The sequence below is a fragment of the Sycon ciliatum genome, chromosome 1 (genome assembly GCF_964019385.1).
Source record: "Sycon ciliatum chromosome 1, ocSycCili1.1, whole genome shotgun sequence".
Lineage (NCBI taxonomy): Eukaryota > Metazoa > Porifera > Calcarea > Leucosolenida > Sycettidae > Sycon > Sycon ciliatum.
Window position 1 is genome coordinate 69,545,441 of NC_088643.1, and position 18,993 is coordinate 69,564,433.

The 18,993-nt window shown below is 45.1% G+C and overlaps 1 protein-coding gene and 2 long non-coding RNA genes across 3 annotated transcripts; 1 reads left to right on the forward strand and 2 right to left on the reverse strand.

Annotated features, from left to right (window-relative positions):
• Positions 1-166: 166 nt before the first annotated feature.
• On the reverse strand, positions 167-6,636 carry LOC135805134 (calcineurin B homologous protein 1-like). The gene is made up of 8 exons (XM_065319134.1): positions 6,258-6,636; positions 6,056-6,128; positions 4,861-4,938; positions 3,590-3,738; positions 2,935-2,996; positions 2,129-2,170; positions 1,528-1,608; positions 167-1,147 (listed from the first exon to the last, which is right to left on the reverse strand). Exons 1-8 carry the CDS (start codon positions 6,322-6,324, stop codon positions 1,094-1,096), a joined length of 606 nt encoding a protein of 201 aa, XP_065175206.1. The 5' UTR covers positions 6,325-6,636; the 3' UTR covers positions 167-1,093.
• Positions 6,637-7,077: 441 nt separating this feature from the next.
• On the forward strand, positions 7,078-10,394 carry LOC135807081 (uncharacterized). The gene is made up of 2 exons (XR_010551443.1): positions 7,078-7,406; positions 9,923-10,394. It is a non-coding gene; the product is annotated as an uncharacterized LOC135807081 (long non-coding RNA).
• Positions 10,395-11,890: 1,496 nt separating this feature from the next.
• LOC135805135 (uncharacterized) lies at positions 11,891-14,984 on the reverse strand. The gene is made up of 2 exons (XR_010551122.1): positions 14,490-14,984; positions 11,891-12,452 (listed from the first exon to the last, which is right to left on the reverse strand). It is a non-coding gene; the product is annotated as an uncharacterized LOC135805135 (long non-coding RNA).
• Positions 14,985-18,993: the final 4,009 nt, after the last annotated feature.

Here is an 18,993-nt window from a genome sequence, read left to right on the forward strand (position 1 = left end):
CCGTTTCTTGCAGTTGGTCCTCCAAAGAGTACTGTCACGAAAGCCGGCTTTTACAAAATGAATTACTCTTTGGCCTTTGCCTTGCATGTGGCAAGCTGCCGCATGCAATACCCTGATAATATCATGATGAACAAACAAGATTGCAGTAGCACTAGCAGTACAATGATGGAGGACACACTGCCAGAGCAACAGCGGATATTCTGATAATGATACAAGTAGACAGACGACATTTACAGTCATTCAACACAAACAAACAGACCTGTGCTGCATGCGCGCACTGTAGCTCGTCAATGAGATGAAGAAAACGAAAACCTAGCAAGTACCCATACACCGGTATGTACAAGTACATGCGAGGCCGACGTAAGATTCCTCGAAAAAAAGGAAATAAAATAAAGTACTTCGGGGAAGTATGAACATGAAGTTTCTGCACAGTGTGGTAAATAGAAGTATCATGCCGGATGGGTTAGGAAGAGACTTTTATATCAACAATTCTGACGTATTCTTTGAAAGTAAATAACTAAGCAGCTAGGGGCTTGTGACACGCCGCGCTTGCACCTATCAAGGGGTATCAATGGATTCGTGTGTAATGCTGAGTACCCAAACTAGGAATCAGGAGCTGCAGTAAAAATAAAGGCTGCTGATCTGTGAGTACTACTAATTATGGCAATCATCAAGACCTAGCATGAGGTTCCAGACAAATAGCAGGGGAACGAAATAAAACAAATAAAAAACAGACACATTCTAGGTAGGCGCAGCGGCACTAATTTAATAAGCGATCAATCTATACCTGCAGTCCGATTCTACCAGCGTTTGTGTCCTACTTCAAAGTAGACTCTTGTTAGCTAAGTCTATGCTCTGTAATATAGTGCAAGTGGCTAAAACACATGTAGAATGGAGTGGTGTGGTTAAAAAAAAGAGCTGCCGGTGCTTTCTTGGTGTTGATTCGATGGGAAGTCACTGGCAGGACCCCCATTGACAAGAAATGAGCATAAAGAATACTATGTGCCGCAGGCCGTGTAGTGACGCACTGTGCTGCAGACATTTGCTTGTAACCGGATATTATGGTCCAGCTATGGCTGGGGGTATGACCGACCTATGAGAAAAAGCGAATGCTAAGCTTCTCCTCTACAGCCGAGGTTTTCATGACCTGCACAACACAAAATGCAAGCACACACAGTAGACACCTCACAACAGCAACAAGGATGATGTGTTTTTTTTAAACACCCGGTGCCATAGCTTGTGAGCGTGACCATAGCAAATTGTACACCCTGTCACATGCTGCAGTCGTCGTGTGGTGTGCAGATTTCACTGAGTCGCAGCGAGTGGTTCATTCGTTGCTATCTGACGAGCACATTTCCGTGCATGAAACTTCTCACACGGATTAGGATATCTCTGGTGAGTGCTGTCCATAGGTGGCAGTGTGTGCTTGTAATCATACCATTCTTCATTGATACCGTTTGTCAAGGCATTAGAACAGAGAAATGAGAACGCGTGGTCCATGGAGGGTGCCAAGTTGCCAACACTAACCGTTTTGAATTTTTCAAATGTAATATCTCCGGCATCATCAGCAGCAGCCTCTTCCAAAGTGAGTTCCAGCACATATTCAAGCTACAGAAAACAACAACAACAACGTGAGAATAAAGATTTGAAACAACAACAACAACAACAACCGAGCGAAAAGGGCTCCTGTTCAGTCACAATCTTGTATTTTCATGGTATGATCCCCACAGTTTTGTGGAAGACTTGGAAAAGTTTGCACTGCAGCCTACATGCTGAGTGACACCAAAACAAAAGACGATATCCTCTCGCAAAGGAGACGGATGTACATCTTAGACTGGAAAATACAGCAGCAAAACAGCTGGGAAATATCCGATAAGAAGTGAGGAAGAAACTAGTTAGTTGAAGAGTCAACGTGGAGATAGAAATCGAATACTGTAATAGAAATAAAGAAAATGAATGTGGTACTCAATTAGTTAGTACTTGGCAATTCATGTGCACTTTGTGGGTCGGATTTCAGCGAGCACAACTGTAGGAGCCACGGTATGCTATGAAACAAAAAAATCTGAATGCAGATGATGTGGGGCGGTAGGCACGGGCAAACTGAAATCAAACAAGCAGACAAAATTACCTGCTCTGTTGTCACGTTGACACCCACCATCATCTGGAAGATCTAGAATGTGATGGACAAAGAGAAGTAAGACAGGGAATGACAGCACCAACACATAACCACCAATCAAATAATTAATTAATTTTAGATACCGAGAAAAATAGATAGCACCAAAAGCCGCCCAAAATCCAGAGCATATCAAGTACAAGTAATGTCAATTGCCTTCCATCAAGACTGGCATCAAATGCCATTATCTTCAAAGTACAACATCGGCACAACAAAGTTGCAAATTCTCTATGCTCCTATGAAAGAGAGAGAGAGAGAGAGAGGTCCACTTGGAATGTGTTGTGACTTCTAGTTGTTGTTGTGTGATGGTTGCTTCAGCATGAATCTTAAAAAAGTCATGAGGGATTCCTATTGGACCCCCCCCCCCCCCCCCCCCCCCTCCCTCCCTCTCTCTCACACACACAAATACACACACACAGACACACACAGACACACACAGACACACACACACACACACACACACACACACACACACACAAATACACACAAATACACACAAATACACCTCAGACCTGCCCATCGCAGAAGCAATGATAGCGAACAGCTATGTTAGACATAGCAACTAGTGCTGGGATTACACCATTCAACAGCTTGCAAGGCTGATGAATACACACACACACAAATACACACACACACACACAACAACAACAACAACAACAACAACAACAACAACAATACTGCAACACCACAGAGTAAGGAGTAAAGAGTACCGGGCTATAATGAAGGCCCTGAAGCCTGAAGGGGAGAGGAGCGAAACTCACTTTCGACAATTCATTCTTTGATATGACACCATCGTTGTTGACATCGTACATGGAGAACACGACTGAACAAAACAGAGATGGAATGAGCAAAGCATCAGCATCCGAAAGGTCTCTAATTGGCATGAGAATAAAGAATAATAATGAGTCTCATTAATGACTCAGTCGTCGACTAGCACGCAACACATTACGTACTGCTGATGATGTACGAAAACCGATCATCCCTGCTGACATGACTTGCAAGGGACTATTCCCAAACAAGTTGGCCAGAGCAACCAGTGTGCTGTCACATCACACAGGAGGCAAAACATTTACAGGATTCAATCGGAACTGTCTAAGCAAAAACTAGCAGTTTTAACGAATGCTGAAAGTGCCTCATCCAAATTGACATGAGCAGTCACAGTTAGGGCCACACCACATGAGCTCAGTTGCAAGACGCTTCATGATTGTCCCTTTGTATTGGGCATGCTCCAGTCTTTGAGAATGATTCCTACCAGAGGAGAACTGGTGCTACATGTATTTCCCGAGTCACGGCTGCCAAAAGCAGTCATTGTGATTCTCGCATCATACTTCAGTAGCTTTACGGTGCAAGTTTATGAGTACGTAAAGTACATAGATGTAACAATAGGGAAAGCAGAAACTCTGCGTGTTTTCTTACATTCAAGCTTCTTTTCTCGTGAATTCACTGCCGATGAGCTGGCATCCGAGACAGAACCATTTCTGGAGTCAGTAGAGCCGTGCTCTTGGCCAGGGCGGAACACCGCCAAAACGTGGACGAAATCCGGGAAACTCAGCTCTGTACGGTCTCTGATATTGTGACAAAAAGACACGGATGTGTACAGGCATGGGCGTGCATGCACATATGTATGCGTGTGTGCATGAGTGAGTGAGTGGTTGTGTGTGTGAGAGAGAGAAAGAAAGAGAAAGAAAGAGAGAGAAAGAGAAAGAGAAAGAGAGAGAGAGAGAGAGAGAGAGAGAGAGAGAGAGAGAGAGAGAGAGGTGCGAGCCAAGTCAAGAAAGGCTGTGTTTACATGAGAAATTTCAACCCGGGTCGAGTTCAGCCCGGGTTGAAACTCTGTACGATAGACAAAATAGGTGAGCGTTTACATAAAGACAGTTGACCCGGGTCAAATACTGATATGCCGCCAAAAGTCCACTTCTAGAGTCCTTTTTGGTCATGTGAATACTTTCGCGCGAAATTTGCATGTGCAGTGCCATTCAAACATGGCGCAAGATGCGCAAGATACGCACAGAAGTACGTTAGTACGATTTTCTCGCCCCGGGTTGATTTCAACCCGGGTCAAGCGCAATGCATAATGTAAACGCGCCATTCATTTTGTGTACATGGCGGGTTGAAATCTGACCCGGGTTGAAACTCCTCATGTTAACACAGCCAAAGAGAATATTATATACAGTGAAGCCTGCCTTACATGAGCCTCAGCAATACTACTTCAAAGTACTTGTAACTAAACGAGCTTAGTTGTGCCTATTATTCACTCTACTTCAACCTTGGAAGGACAATAACACAATCAGGGCCAGTCAGGGCAGCTCGCAAGAGTATGCTCTATGCACCAGGGTGCAGAGTGGTATGCATGAGTACAGGAGACAAGAGGCAGGTTTTCTGCAACTCGAGAATTCCGTGCACCGGGCTCAGCGAGGGAAACTTTGAGTTACAGAAAACCAGTCTCTTGTTGCCTGTATTCGAAGTACATGTACATAAAAGACAGCCGCAGTGACGTTGATCGTACTAATGACGACGAGACACCAACAATGCACACTAGTCTGTACACTGTGAGTGTTCCATTCATTCAGAGCTTGAGCAGGGGGTGGGCTATTTGATTATATTATTGTACGCTATAGGTACTGCTGGGGTACTAGTACAGAGTTGTTTCAAAAAGCAGTCAACGCCGCCCTACTACTATAACATACCCTGGGAAGAAGGCGTCGATAATTCGCACCCCAAGCGGGTTAATGTGCAGCTCGGAGATATGCTCCAAGTCACTTCTTCTGCATGGGGGAAAAGAGACAGAAACCTAAACGATGTCAAGAACATAACAACATCTACAAAACTGTCATAGAGTGAGTAGGGGTTGTGTGTAGAAAAGATTGAAGAATTGAAATGCTGCGTTCTTAGACTTATTGATAATTGGGAGATAAATAGGGGCTTCGAAATTCCCTTTTTGGTACCTAGAGTGACTGTGATCTAGAGTTTATATATGGCTCAGCTGGCTTTGGACAAAAGGAAAGCGATACAGATCAAACTGTACGGCATGAAAGTGCCATAAATAATTTTATGACTCTCTCCCTAGGTCGTACACAGTCAGGTTTGGCGTTGTCAAGTGCAGCTACGTGATTCGAAAATTCCACATGGCGACGGGTCCACATGCAGTGGGTGTACGACTTTCCGTAGATTGACTACGTTTTTACTAACTTAGGCCGTGATCGTTTGGTCGGATCCAGATTCAGATCGGTAGGATCCACTGGATCTGCAGTGATTGATTGGTCGAATCCGGATCCAGATCCTTCGGATTTGGATCCGGGCAACCCTGCCCCGAGAGCAGGGTTGACTGGATCCATCGGATCCAAATGTGACCTTTGTGCGTATATGGCGGGTAAAAATCATATATTATTTGTACTCATTGTCGTACGTCTAGTGGACTTTTGTTGACTTTCCGCACGACGCTCGCGACCAGCACGACTTTTGCCGAGTTTTGGGTGACCTGTCAGCGCCATTTTTTACTTCGTCAACATGGCAACAGTCAAGGTCCGAAAAAAAGTGATCGGTTGATTCTGAAGGATCCGACGGATCTGAGATTAGGATCTGGATCCGGATCCGATCAAACGATCATAGCCTTATAGTATGTTGTGCAGAACGCCTCTAGTTACGTTGCTAAATTTCGCAATTTCTCAGAACCAGCGAGTTTACGATGGCAAATGTTCACAGAGCACTGTAGTCACATACACCACGTCACATACTGTTGAAGTTTGATTCCGTGCTAGTTATTAATATTTGTACTACTGTAAAAGCCATTTGATAATATTCTAGCGAGCAAGTTTACAGTAGTTATCGTGGATGGCATTTCAAGTGGCTTATATTCATTATTCAACCCAGTGTATCACTTACTTGAGACAGCCCAATTTATCTTTGTCAAGGGAACTGAATCGACAATGCAGCCGTTGAATTTGTTTCCGAGAAACTGACCACCGAAAAAAAAGCATAAAGGGAGACAGCGGGGAACAAAGACAGAGAAACAACAGAGATGATGGTGTGGTGCCAAGGAAAAAAGCAGAAATACTAATAATTGTTCCCTATCAATAATCCTCACATCCTGTCTCAGAGACCAGCGTTGCCACAACCTCGTTGTCCAAGTGACGAGAAGGATGGGACCCCATGATACCGAATATATGTCACGCTGCTTGCTATCAGCAAGCCAGTACTTATCGGCTAACACGTCACCGCAAGTATAAAGATCATCTTCTTTCTACTTGTATTCCTTCTTTTTGTGCCCGACGATTTACATTAAATTGACCTCGTGTTCATACACTCAGGATACAGCTATTTATAGATCTAAAATTAATAGTGGTTGCGATATAGATCTACAAACTAAAATCACGAAATATGCAGAACCCTCCTGTACCAACTACACATGCACTACTTGCAGTGGCTGGGAGTGGGACGCATTTCCTTTCACTTGAGAATGATCCTTTCAATTTAAAAAAACCCTCATGCTCTCATATTGCTGTAAAGACTTGTGTGAGAGTCACTTTTATTTATTTTTTTACAAAAAAACAAGACTGTCAAGACTACAGTCCGTTTTTTGCAATCCTGGCGATCGCCCGCAGAGTTTGGCGTCTTACCGTATGAGCACTCGAGCGCTGCCTGGAAAAACTCACTGTGAACTCGAAGAAATATTCCGCGCGAAAGCAGGAAAAATGACAACTCACTCACGTTGATGAGGTATATTATGCTCCGCAGGCCGCGAAAGAGAGCCCGTTACCTGGACCCCTACTCGCGCGGGTAGAGCGAAACTGAGCACCCTGGGATGCGAGCAGCTTTTTAGTACTCCCGGGTCCAAAATCTCACCACCAGGCCGGGATGATCAAAACGTCTGCCGGGTCTGCAGCCTACATATGTACAAACGTGGATCTGCCGACACTGTGCTGTCGACGACATGTCCGGCAAGGCACCTCCTTGCGTGAAAGCAAGGAACGCTTTTTTTTAGAAAGGAAGCTTCTTCTCCAAAATTTAAAATTTTTGAAAATTATTCCTTCTGAAAATATCATCGCGTTCTTGACCTCGAAGCTGACTGCTGAATGCGATTAGGAAAGAAGATTCCTGAAGATACACCAGACTGATTCTGGCAAGCCGTCTGTCGTCTAGATATGCAGTTGTTCGTCATGCATGGTCAGCAATCTTCCTCGTTCGTCCTTTCGTTTTCCTGACCACGATGATGACAAGCAGCTCTCATGCTCAGGTTAGTGCTGTACTTGTATGTCTGGGCACACAACACATCTGAGATTCACCCACTGACGTTATCGAGCTGAAGAATGCAGCAAGGGTTCCTCGGATTCTCTTGATTTCGGAACAAATTTCCTTCACTTTCACCCTCTCAGTCTCTTCCCCATGCCCTCCATGCATGCACAATCGAGTTTGCATTTCAAATGTTGTTTTTACTTTGGCAGTGCGTTCGATAACGTTAGGACAGTCTAAGTTAGGTGTTCTTCTCTCCAGGCTTATTGGACGTGTACAAATTCTAAAAAAATAGCTTCCATATGCTAAACGCAGATCCCTGTGAATACGGTTCTGCTGGGCAATGATGTTTACACCAATCTACACTCTATGCTGTCACAGCATCCACAACTGATCCTCTCTCTCTGAATTAACTATTATTTTGATAAAGCCAATCTTTAAATCGCTGTTGCATAGGATCTCGGGTGGGAAGAAGCGATGAATCGATACATGACATTGTGAAGAAAAGAAGAACAAATTCACATTGCACGTGAGACTCGGTTAGAAAGACTGAGTTTCTGCATTCATAAGAATGTCACACCCCGGGGCCGGGGATCATGATAAAGAAAACATATGTCGTGAAAATGACTGAAAGAACCAAAGAAGTATTTGTAGGGATATCAGCGAACGCACTGCGCAGCCCATCTGCGCAGGTCAGCCTGGCCCATCTACGCGTGGCCGACAAAAAAACTCATGAACCCTTTCATTTTTTTGCAAAATAAATCGTGCGAAGAAGATGCACGGAATGGCTGAAAACTAGGCTGAGGAAAAGTAGCATCCAGAGACTCTCAAACAAATTCAGGGCCCATCGCTTCTGACAATGGCAGCGAAGACATCGGGGAGCTGATTTCAGCAACTCTCTACCAAGCGCGACGCTGGTTACTCACCAGGGCAGGGCGCTTCCATCGCGCAAGAAATGGCCGCGAGCGAGAAATGCAAGTCCGATTTTGGTACGATCCAACCAGGGTAATCCCTTGAAAATTGGCCTGAACACCTCTCATACTGGTGTTTCACGATGTGCAAACTTTCAGAGAAATCGACCGGGGAGAACGTGGTGAGCTCGTGGGTCCTCCTGTATCGCGTATGATTTGAATGGTCGCGGGGACAGAAGAACAGTAATTTTACGACTCCCAGCGGTGCAAACAGACCGCGGCCATGTTTTCTCTGTCGGCCGCGATCACGTTCAAAAAATCGATGACGCAATGCATGCGCAGAGGCCTGCGCAGTGCGTTCGCTGACATCCCTAGTATTTGATCTTCCAGCCAGCTTAGCCTGGTACTACCATACTAGCAGTGCTACCAAGTACCAACCCTCCATATTTTCTGTATTTGTACGGAAAATCACTCCTTGTGCGCACTACAGAAATTGAGCAAATGGTATAGAAAATCGGAGAGGATCAATCAGCTGTGTAGAAGCATTGCAAGTGTAAGCTGAGTGATGAATAGTCTTGTACCAAAGCGAGTGCATGCCGTACCACAACAACATGTACATGTAGCACAAAAATAATAATGTCGTGAGTGCAAGTCACACATGTTTTACACTACCAAATGCAGCCACCGACATGCATGTGCGTGTCAAAAAACATTACAGTGCAAGTATGCATGCAATGTACACGGCAGTACGCAAAACACTGCAAGATACGGAAAATCAGAAGTCTGAGTACGCAAAACAGACTCAATTGGTGGGCAGCTCTGTACTGGCCTGTACGGAGGGAGTGAATCTCAATGTGTGCAATGCACGCACTTTGGCCGACAGTGAAAACTATGCAAGTCGTGTTGGTTTGCAGGATGAATGTGAGTCCTTTTAGACAAGCGCCTTAGTGGAGTAGCCCACCGAAAGAAGAGTACTTGACACTGCGAAGTGGAGTCTGCGCATACAACAGTGAGGGGGTAAAATTAGCTATGACTGATTCTGCATGTGTTCTGCATGTGTGTCACATTACACTAGCAGATAGGCACACCTGTTGTTCCAAAAAGATGCTTATGTCAGTGTCTGAATATGTCGTGTACCGGGTAATATTGTTGCCAGGATCTCACGGTGAGAGTCAGACTTGAATATGGTATCAATAGATTATCAATATCATACATCACCATGTACCACCCAAAGTATAATAGCCGAAGGACCCGTTTGTGTGGTGGTGTATGATTTCGTGAGCAAGATGAAGTGGCTACAGATGTGTCTTATATAACACCCTAAGAAAAGATCATCAATTCTGGGGAAAGTGATTCTGGTAGCATGTTGTATCCAGTGTGGCATGACAAAGACTCCCTCGATTTAGCCTGTGGAGAATCCGTAAATACATAAATACAATACATCCAGGCATCGCAACCTTCGGATTATATGCTCTTTTGCTTGCCTCCTGGAGTGTGGTTGTACCTTGGTTCACTGTATTAGAATAATAGTAGACTTTGTTTTTCGAATTCGTTTCTATAACATTAGGTTTCTTTCTGTTGCTGCTATGTCTTTTCATGTGTTTTACAGGATTGCCATCTATTGATGAATACCACTCTGAGGCACTCTCACGAGCGAAGGTGTTTGAAAATCCATGTCGGAATGATGGTCATGTTGGCCTAAAGGTGCATTACATTGCCGATACTCGCCACCTCCACCCTGGAACATGTTCAATTTCTGTTTCTCGTATGGAAGGACCGAACAGGTTGTTTTCCTGTCTCAGTGGACCACTCAAGACTGAACAGCACTGATGGAAGAAGATTTGCCGTGAATCTCGTTCACATAATCAGCCTGTTTAATTGCTGTACTGAGGTGACTGCTTCATAACAATGACCATGCAGCATTAATTTTGGATAGTATTGCAGTGCCCCTAAATATGGAGAATATCGAATTTCTCTGATAGCATTGTGATTCATTTGTGAATAAACATCACTACTCTTTTTGAGTAGCATAGCAATGACAGAGTTGGTTTAATGTATGACAAAATGGAGCCGCTTTTTAACTTAAACCTGTACTATAATCAGTACCGCCGGAAGCAGTTTTTGATTGGTCCGGTAGTTTCATGGCGGGTACACACGTCCTCCACGGTAGGAAACGTTTGTTGGTGGCCAACAAGTTGGTCTGGTGATAACCTGACCAACCAGACCGGCGGGCCTGATAATTGTGGGGCTCATGAGCAGCTCAAGTACTTAGTATGGTTTTGGACATGTCCCCAGTTAACCAATGAGAATAACCGGAAAACAAGGGGGGCTTTAGATACCGGGCTGACTTAACAAGAGGCAGGATAAGCGCGTTACGGGTTGAGCTTGTCGAAAACCAATTGTACTTCATTATGTGTGAAGGGGTTTTATGAAGAAATATTTTATGAACCAGTGTACAGAGATGGTGCTTATGACGAAAGGAGAGAGGAGAAGTGTGTGAAAGTCGATAAAGGGCATCCGAAGGAACACATCGATCCTTGTTGTAAAGAATATTAAGTATAAATCTATGGTTGAAACCTACTTCCCCAAGCGTTCTCTGTTAAGTATAAATCTATGGTTGAACCCGACTTCCCCAAGCGTTCTCTGAGGGGACCGAGGTCTACTCTATCAGTTCATGTATTCTGTGAAGTGACATGACCATTCGTGGGGACCTTGCTCATAACTGCAAAAGTCCTCGTCTGATTTTTCCGCATCAATTGAACGTTATACATGTGCATGTAGTGAAAGCCACATGCAAAAGGCTGTTCCATGGCACTCATCCGCCACCAAGCTCTGGGTTCATTGGCTGAATATATTCTTCGGCACAGTAAAGTCGTGCGCCCAAGAACGTGGAAGCCTACAGAACATCCAACCTGGAATACTAAGAACACCACAGCCCAAAATTAAGAATTGCGGTGTAGGTTTGTGCTGTTGTCAAACACCGGGATTGTTATGTTGCACATGTATCTGAGCTTTACCACTACATACACGTCTGTCTTTACACAATTACCAATCTGCAGACAGCATGCTGTTTCGTCCTTTAGTTACTAATGGACTCATCAATGCAGCACAGAGAAAATCAGGCAGGTGAATGTCCTAGGCTAGAGAGCATCAAATACAGGTATAGAATCATGCCTTGCAGATCTCGTTACGGCCCCTTCGATGCATGTCTGAACATTAGATGGCTGTGTAGCTTCAGTTATCTCAGAATATGTACTATTTATCCAGCAGCAACAACGTTGGTCACACAACTATTCACTATAATGAGTATGCGTTGGAACACTTTACCCCGAGTCATACTATAGCAGTGTATGCCATGCATGGGTTTACCTCACACACTGAATTTCATAATTTGACATCCAAATCACAGAAGAGTGGTGTTCCAAACTTTACGTAATTGCACTCCATGTCCTGCGAGCTACAGTAGAATACTTCAATAGAAAATTTCTTATAGCACGTTCTTAGAAACAAATCGTATAGTTCGAGGCTGTCAACCCAGAAATTTGTGATTTCACAGCCATAGATGTTACCAGTCAGGTCACTGTATACAGTAGGTATGCAGAAGAAAATACTAGTAACTCTTTGTGGAAGAGCTGTGCCAAAATGTGTACAGTACAGTAAATTAATAAAAAATGAGAAAAGCAGTGACAAGGCTGTGCATGATGTAGATCTACTCGTACCAGTAAGTACAGTGCACCAGTGAAATTGTTGGTGTAGTACCGGTATACTACTATAATTATGGCATGGCCCATGCCACTACAATCTATTTGCAGTGGGCCGCAGTAGGCCAGTGCAACAGAAAGCATTTCAGAAGCTGTGTGCAATGTTAACATCTATGACATACAAGTAAACTGCCATATAGCACAATCGATTACTCTCAGCCCACATAAGTACAATGTAGGCCAATCAGTAGTATAGATACATAGAGCACACTCTACATCATACATAGTCGGCACCAAATCTATGTTGTCGATGTACTTTGCAATGATGACATGATGGCAAGCGTGCTTGATTCATCATAATATTGCCTTGTACTTGGTTGGAAGTTAGTTGTAAGTTCAGTGGTCGAGGTAAGCAGAGCTGCTCCAGCTTTCAGAATCCTGCATGAAAAAGACAGAAAGCAAATGTAGGTATAATAGTAGCAAGCTGATGTAAAGAGCCTGTCTTTCAATGCAATAATTCTATCCACTGCATGGACAGACCTGGTGCTTCATTCACCTCTGTTTCTTGCTTTCTCAGAAAACCTACTTCCTCCTTCAGCCATCTAGCTCTTGATATACATTAATTTTTCTTTAAGCCTTTTCAGCCGTGGTCGACTTTCGCCCCTCCTGTTTGATTGGCAATTGCAGTCAACCTGGGGAATACTGACCCTCGATTGTGAATGAGAAAAGTGTCGCTATTCGCATTGTTGTTACTCGTGAGGTTGGAAGTATGCAATCAAATGTTCACTAGATCTGAAGATTGTGTCGTTATTTGCGAGTTGTTTTGTAAACCCGAGGTAGATTATTCACAAGGTTGATTGTACATGCTATGGGATGTACAATAACTAACCAAACAATAATGGTGTAACAATGATTTGAGTCCATATCCAATTGGATGAACCTAGAGTGCATGATCCATTCCAGAAAGGCGACTTCAGTGAGTCTTGAATTGTCAGCAGCATCATACTTCCATCGAGCTTTTTTTCTTTTTCGAAACGACCCTCTCTTTTCAATTCGAACGAAGGTCAACATACGATTATGGCAGGCATGCACGCACTGATCTTCACTGTATACATGTGCATGTATACTGTACTGTAGTCTGTGCAGTCAACTAGTCGTGTTCCACTTGGCTTACGGTAAGTATCACTACAAGTGCATAGTAGCCCCCCCCCCCCCCCCCCCACCCCGGGGAGTGCGCGTGAACGGCAACTGTGAACTGGTAAAAGAATTATTCGACACCTTCGTTCGTTTCGATGGAGAAGGCTCATCTGGCAAATTGAGGCCTTCGTTTCACTCCTAGCCCCAGGAGCGAAATTTTCACTCCTTGGCTGCCTGTTTGAGCCGTCCTTGTGGAAGGGTTGATTTATGCATGCCCGCATATACATGTAGACCTTATTCAATAAACGTCACAATCACGTGAACCAGGGTCCCGGGAACCAGGGAGCGGCAAGAGACCTGCACTCAGTGCACAGTGGACTCGGCGTGGGAACATAGGAGTAGAAAAATACCGGTATTTTACTACTCCCTTGTACGAACTGGGCCTTTCTTGCCACTCGTTTCACGTACGCGTGCCCCAGCTTACAACAAATCCCTGGAGGCGAGTCCAAAAATCACGTTATCGAATAAGGTCTATAGAAACACAGATCACGTAGAACTACCCCATCCGGGGTCACAACTCACAACGTTTTGGGTACTTAGGTCTCATGTCGTCTCCCCAGGTGCTATGAATCCCTGATGCACATGTATCTACATATACAATGTAACCGTAACTCTACCAATATTGCGGACGATGACCCTCCCCCCCCCCCCCCCCGGCAAACAGAAAGTCGCTATGTCCTGGCCGAGTTTATCTTTTAATTAAATGGTTTTCTCGGTTGGGATTTCATACCTGACAACCATCCCGATTTGGCCGGGACCGTCCCGATATCGAGGGCGGTAATAGGCACCCAAAAGTGCACTAGTTCCATGCCTCACCGCGAGCTTCTTTTGTATACATTTTCATGCCTAGGTATGTCATTGGATCTCAGGTTTGCAAAGGTTGGCAGGTATGGGATTTGTAGAGTGACCAGTTTTGACTATTGCCACCTGCTGTGCAGAAGTGTCATTCCTACATCCTGGCTGCAAACGTACCCCCCCCCCCCCCCCCCCCACACACACACACCACCACCAACAATGTTCGATCCTATTTACAGGACCTCACTCTATATGAAAGTGTAGCAGAGGCACTGCCAAAGTATAAAAAACAGCAATTGAAATGCAAGCTGCATTGTGCATGCATGGAGGGCATGGGGAAGAGACTGAGAGGGTGAAAGTGAAGGAAATTTGTTCCGAAATCAAGAGAATCCGAGGAACCCTTGCTGCATTCTTCAGTTCGATAACGTCAGTGGGTGAATCTCAGATGTGTTGTGTGCCCAGACATACAAGTACAGCACTAACCTGAGCATGAGAGCTGCTTGTCATCATCGTGGTCAGGAAAACGAAAGGACGAACGAGGAAGATTGCTGACCATGCATGACGAACAACTGCATATCTAGACGACAGACGGCTTGCCAGAATCAGTCTGGTGTATCTTCAGGAATCTTCTTTCCTAATCGCATTCAGCAGTCAGCTTCGAGGTCAAGAACGCGATGATATTTTCAGAAGGAATAATTTTCAAAAATTTTAAATTTTGGAGAAGAAGCTTCCTTTCAAAAAAAAAAGCGTTCCTTGCTTTCACGCAAGGAGGTGCCTTGCCGGACATGTCGTCGACAGCACAGTGTCGGCAGATCCACGTTTGTAGGCTGCAGACCCGGCAGACGTTTTGATCATCCCGGCCTGGTGGTGAGATTTTGGACCCGGGAGTACTAAAAAGCTGCTCGCATCCCAGGGTGCTCAGTTTCGCTCTACCCGCGCGAGTAGGGGTCCAGGTAACGGGCTCTCTTTCGCGGCCTGCCGAGCATAATATACCTCCGTTGATACAGTCATGTACGTCTGGTTTACAACAAACGAGTTCTTCCTCGTATCGATAATGGAGTCAGAGAGGACATGTCGAAACGAAAGTGTTGTAAATGTTGACGAGCGGCATGTGTCCCAATTCGTTTTGTGACCAAAATAGTTTCTTTGAGCTGCGATGCAATTTACTCACCGTGTGACGAAAACGACATCGACACGGACTCATTCCCAAGGCCATGACTTGGCAAAGCTATCCATGTGACTTCGACGACATTTTGAGAAAAGCAGACGCTTGTGAACGCTGATAGAAGACGGCGTTGACTGCTAAATTCAAATAAATTGGCGATCTTGAAACTAAAATAAATCTCAAAAAGCTACAGCGCGATGACTTCCATATTCACTCACACCATTGCAGTGTTGTGGGTGTGTTCACATGGCGTGAGCCAGTCAAGTGTCAGTCAGTTCGGCAGGAAGCGCGAGCTTCAACAACAAGTCGTTTGGTGCAGCCATCTTCTTTGTCTTGCAATGATCACCAAAACAATGAAAAAAAAGTTTGACTTGAGGATAGGTTGGGATTTGAACTCACAACTTCGTGGTCAGCAGACAGCATTCATAACCACAAGGCCAAAAAGGAAAGGATAAATCGTGGGTTTTGATAAGAAAATCGATACTGGCTTCCAGGGCAAATGGTAAACCATGGGAAAAGGCCGGAAACCTGGCCGAAATTCTAACTCCTTAACGGCTGGTCCAATTGGTCCGAAACCTTCACAGAACAATTTGCCGTGTCCTAACAAGCCATTCTATGTACTTTGTTGTCCAAATTTCCGTTATCTTCATACTTTTTAAGACCCAAACCTGATTGTAAATCTTTTTGAAACAGACTATAGACCCGGATCCTCACAACTCAGACTCAGAGTCAAGACACGTAGATCTACGTAGATCTACTACCATGACTACAGTACCAGCAGCTCAGAGTCAGGGAGCCCTACACATATGACCGAGGCAAGAGTACATAAACCTTTTTTTTGGTTTATGTACTCTTGATATGACCAGAGGCAGAGTGTGCAGTGTGGTTGAAGCCAGGGAGTAGTAAAATACACTACTCCCTGGTTGAAGCCGATCGATCCTGTACAAATTTTGCAAAGAAAAACGTGTGATGCGTTGACACTCGTACACATGTTGTAAATCACTGGTGCAAGGAGCATTGCGTCATAAATAATGACGTCAACTTGAAATTCTGTCGGCCGGGACAGCGATCACAGCAGGGTATCATCAGGGAGTCGTCAAGGTATTTGACGACTCCCTGGCCTGCTGGGTATCATCAAGAGTACATAAACCGTTTTATGTACTCTTGGTATCATGGTATGTGGGAGTTGCACACTCTGGGGGGTTATGTACTGTAAAAGCAGAAATTTTCGGTGGTGTTTTATTTTCGGTAACTTCGGTGCTGACAATTTTTACCGAAAATAAAACGCACCGAAAGTTTCGGTACAACCGATACTAGACTGTATACATGTAGTACTAGCACCCTTACCTGGAGAACGGGTTAAATCTCCCTCTACCGAACCGCATATTTTGGAGAATACCGAAAATATTACACCGCCGAAAAGTTCTGCTTTTACAGTACTCTTGATATGACTCGACTGTACTCGTGACGTGTGTGTGTAATTGTTGACCACATGCAACTGTATGACGTGGCTAGTCTGTACTACAATTTTTACACGTATACTCAAGAGTTCATAACCCCCATGAACTCTTGGTATACTCAAGAGTCCATAACCCCCTCGGCTCTGGTATACTGTATAGAGGACTTTCCATTACATCACCTTTTTGGCGCCTTCCCGGTGTCCACCCAAAGATCACCCATAAGACAAGCCCGTGTCCTACGGTAAAATGTGCTTGGGTGGCAAAAAGAGAATCAAATGTGTTGTTCGGTGTACGGTTGGAAATGATGTTGCAGGCCGTCGCAGTGGTGAAGCACTTTTGCTTTTCTTTGATGTGGTGAATAGTTTCGGTAAGTCGCGAGGATTACTAGCCGTAGTTACTCTACTGTTTATTCCAGCCTTGAAGAGGCGTTGCCGCGAGAAGATTGACAGAATCCGTGGGCCCAGTACATTGATCCGTATTTACCTATGGACGAAGACCTTTCAGCCAATCCCCCTGCGTTGGGTATCCAGGCCTCTCTAAATATTTAGTGAATGTCCCCAGCACATATGCAAAGGACTCTCTAAAGTCTTACAATAGCCCTGATGGATACAAGTGCATGTGTCTCATTGCTGGCTGGGTTGGCACATTATCGTGTCTTGCCCAATAGACCCTTTGCGCAATAAGCGAGAGGGGTCGAGACGGGGCATGCTGTGCGCGCGCTGCACACTTGGCATGCAACCAGCATGCATGGTTTGCTGCAGGACGTGATCAAGTTTCCTGTGACAGGCTAGGTTTTCACGGTCCCGACGCGATGTTCATGTATGTACTCCCCAGCCTTTTTTCATTTGAAGTTTTTTTAGTTCTGAAGGAAGAAGTTCCGAAATGCTTTCCAAGGACTGCTGTTGGGTTCTTGTTTGGAGCAACCGTCATCCCTTGTCTAAGAAACCCACTTGTTTTTCCAGGCGTTCCCTAGTGATGCTGGCATTCTACTCTCTTGAATCCTGGCTATCTGGCGAGAAGGGCAGCAGTTTGCTGCGACATCGTTCACAGTCACGGTTTTGCTCGGAACACTTTGTCGATGAAGACAGTCACTTTCATCGTTTTGCGAAGACGCGGAACGTCCTGCCAAGAGACTCTGGAGCTTGAGAGAAAGGCATGACCCATCCCTGTCTTCGCTATTCAAGGAAGATCGACTGCTTGCTGGCGCTGCTCGAGCTGCTGATGTTGAAGTGCAGAGAGACGCAGCCTCATCGCTCAGGCGTGCAGAGAAGGCCATCTGAGTTCGAGCTGTGGCTGTGTGCACGATATGACAGACTTTCACGTTATGCACATAGCCACCAAAGTAAAACTCATGGACACTATCCACGGGCTTCTTCACTAGTACTACTCCATCAGCTCCCTAGCCCTCTTCACTGTCGTCGGCGACTTGCCCCTGCGTTGGAGATGAGCAAGCCTGGTGTGGCACTCACTCTGGGAAACAGAGGTTCATCAATCCGATCGAGTCATCCACTGGGACGCATGAAATGTTGGGCACGACGACTGTACACTCGAGGAAGTGGTGCCCTTCTTAGTTCTAGGAGCATCAGGGTTCTGCATAGAGAAGTGTTCTCTACATCGACAGAGAAGAGAAGGTAGAGAAAATAAAAATAAATTTCAATCTACAGTAATCCGAAATATCCACTGACTGCGGAAAACTTACCGCTCCAACAACTCCTTCTTTTTCCAGACAGATACGCACCCTCATTCAGCAGAAAACTGTTCAGTTCCTTCACAGGCCATTCTTCATTTGACAGTTCGTCCACGGGTGCCACAGCCATCGATGGCAAACCACTCGACACTCTCTCCTCCATCTCCAAAATGGAAAAATACAGTGTTTCACCATGCTCAACAACGGATACTCTGCACAAAAATCGAAGAGGATGCCCCGTCTCGGATCACGTGACCGTTATTGTGCAAAGGGTGGAAACAACAACTGTCAACAAAATACGTTTGCAAACGCCAGGCACTCGCGGAGTGTTTTTGCCGAACCTGTCCATCCTCGGGTAGCTGCTGAATTACCTGGAATTGTTCTTGGCGCACACTGCACTTGCATGGTGGGCCTGGGAGAAGCATATTCCCATGTTGCTGCAGTGCAGTGTTGTTTTGACTGAATTTACGTTGGAGACTGAAATGTGATGTGTGCTGAATGTCAACACCTACACCACTGGGTCACTCACCAGTGGCTGGCACCGTCACTGAACACTACACGAAAATAGTGTACATGGATTTTACTTCAGCTGGGCAGAAATTGGAGCACCGTGCCCATAACCTACAAGTAGTCTCACTTCTCTTCCGCTGCCTGACTCTCTCTCTCTCTGTGTCT

What these genes read in the sequence shown, in the direction of transcription:
- LOC135805134 (XM_065319134.1), bottom strand. Translation starts at nt 6,324, where the DNA reads ATGGGGTCCCATCCTTCTCGTCACTTGGACAACGAGGTTGTGGCAACG. An exon ending in ACGAGAAAAGAAGCTTGAAT is followed by an intron (nt 2,997 to 3,589) that starts GTAAGAAAACAC and finishes TGTTTTGTTCAG; the next exon opens with TCGTGTTCTCCATGTACGAT. An exon ending in CAAAGAATGAATTGTCGAAA is followed by an intron (nt 2,171 to 2,934) that starts GTGAGTTTCGCT and finishes ATCACATTCTAG; the next exon opens with ATCTTCCAGATGATGGTGGG.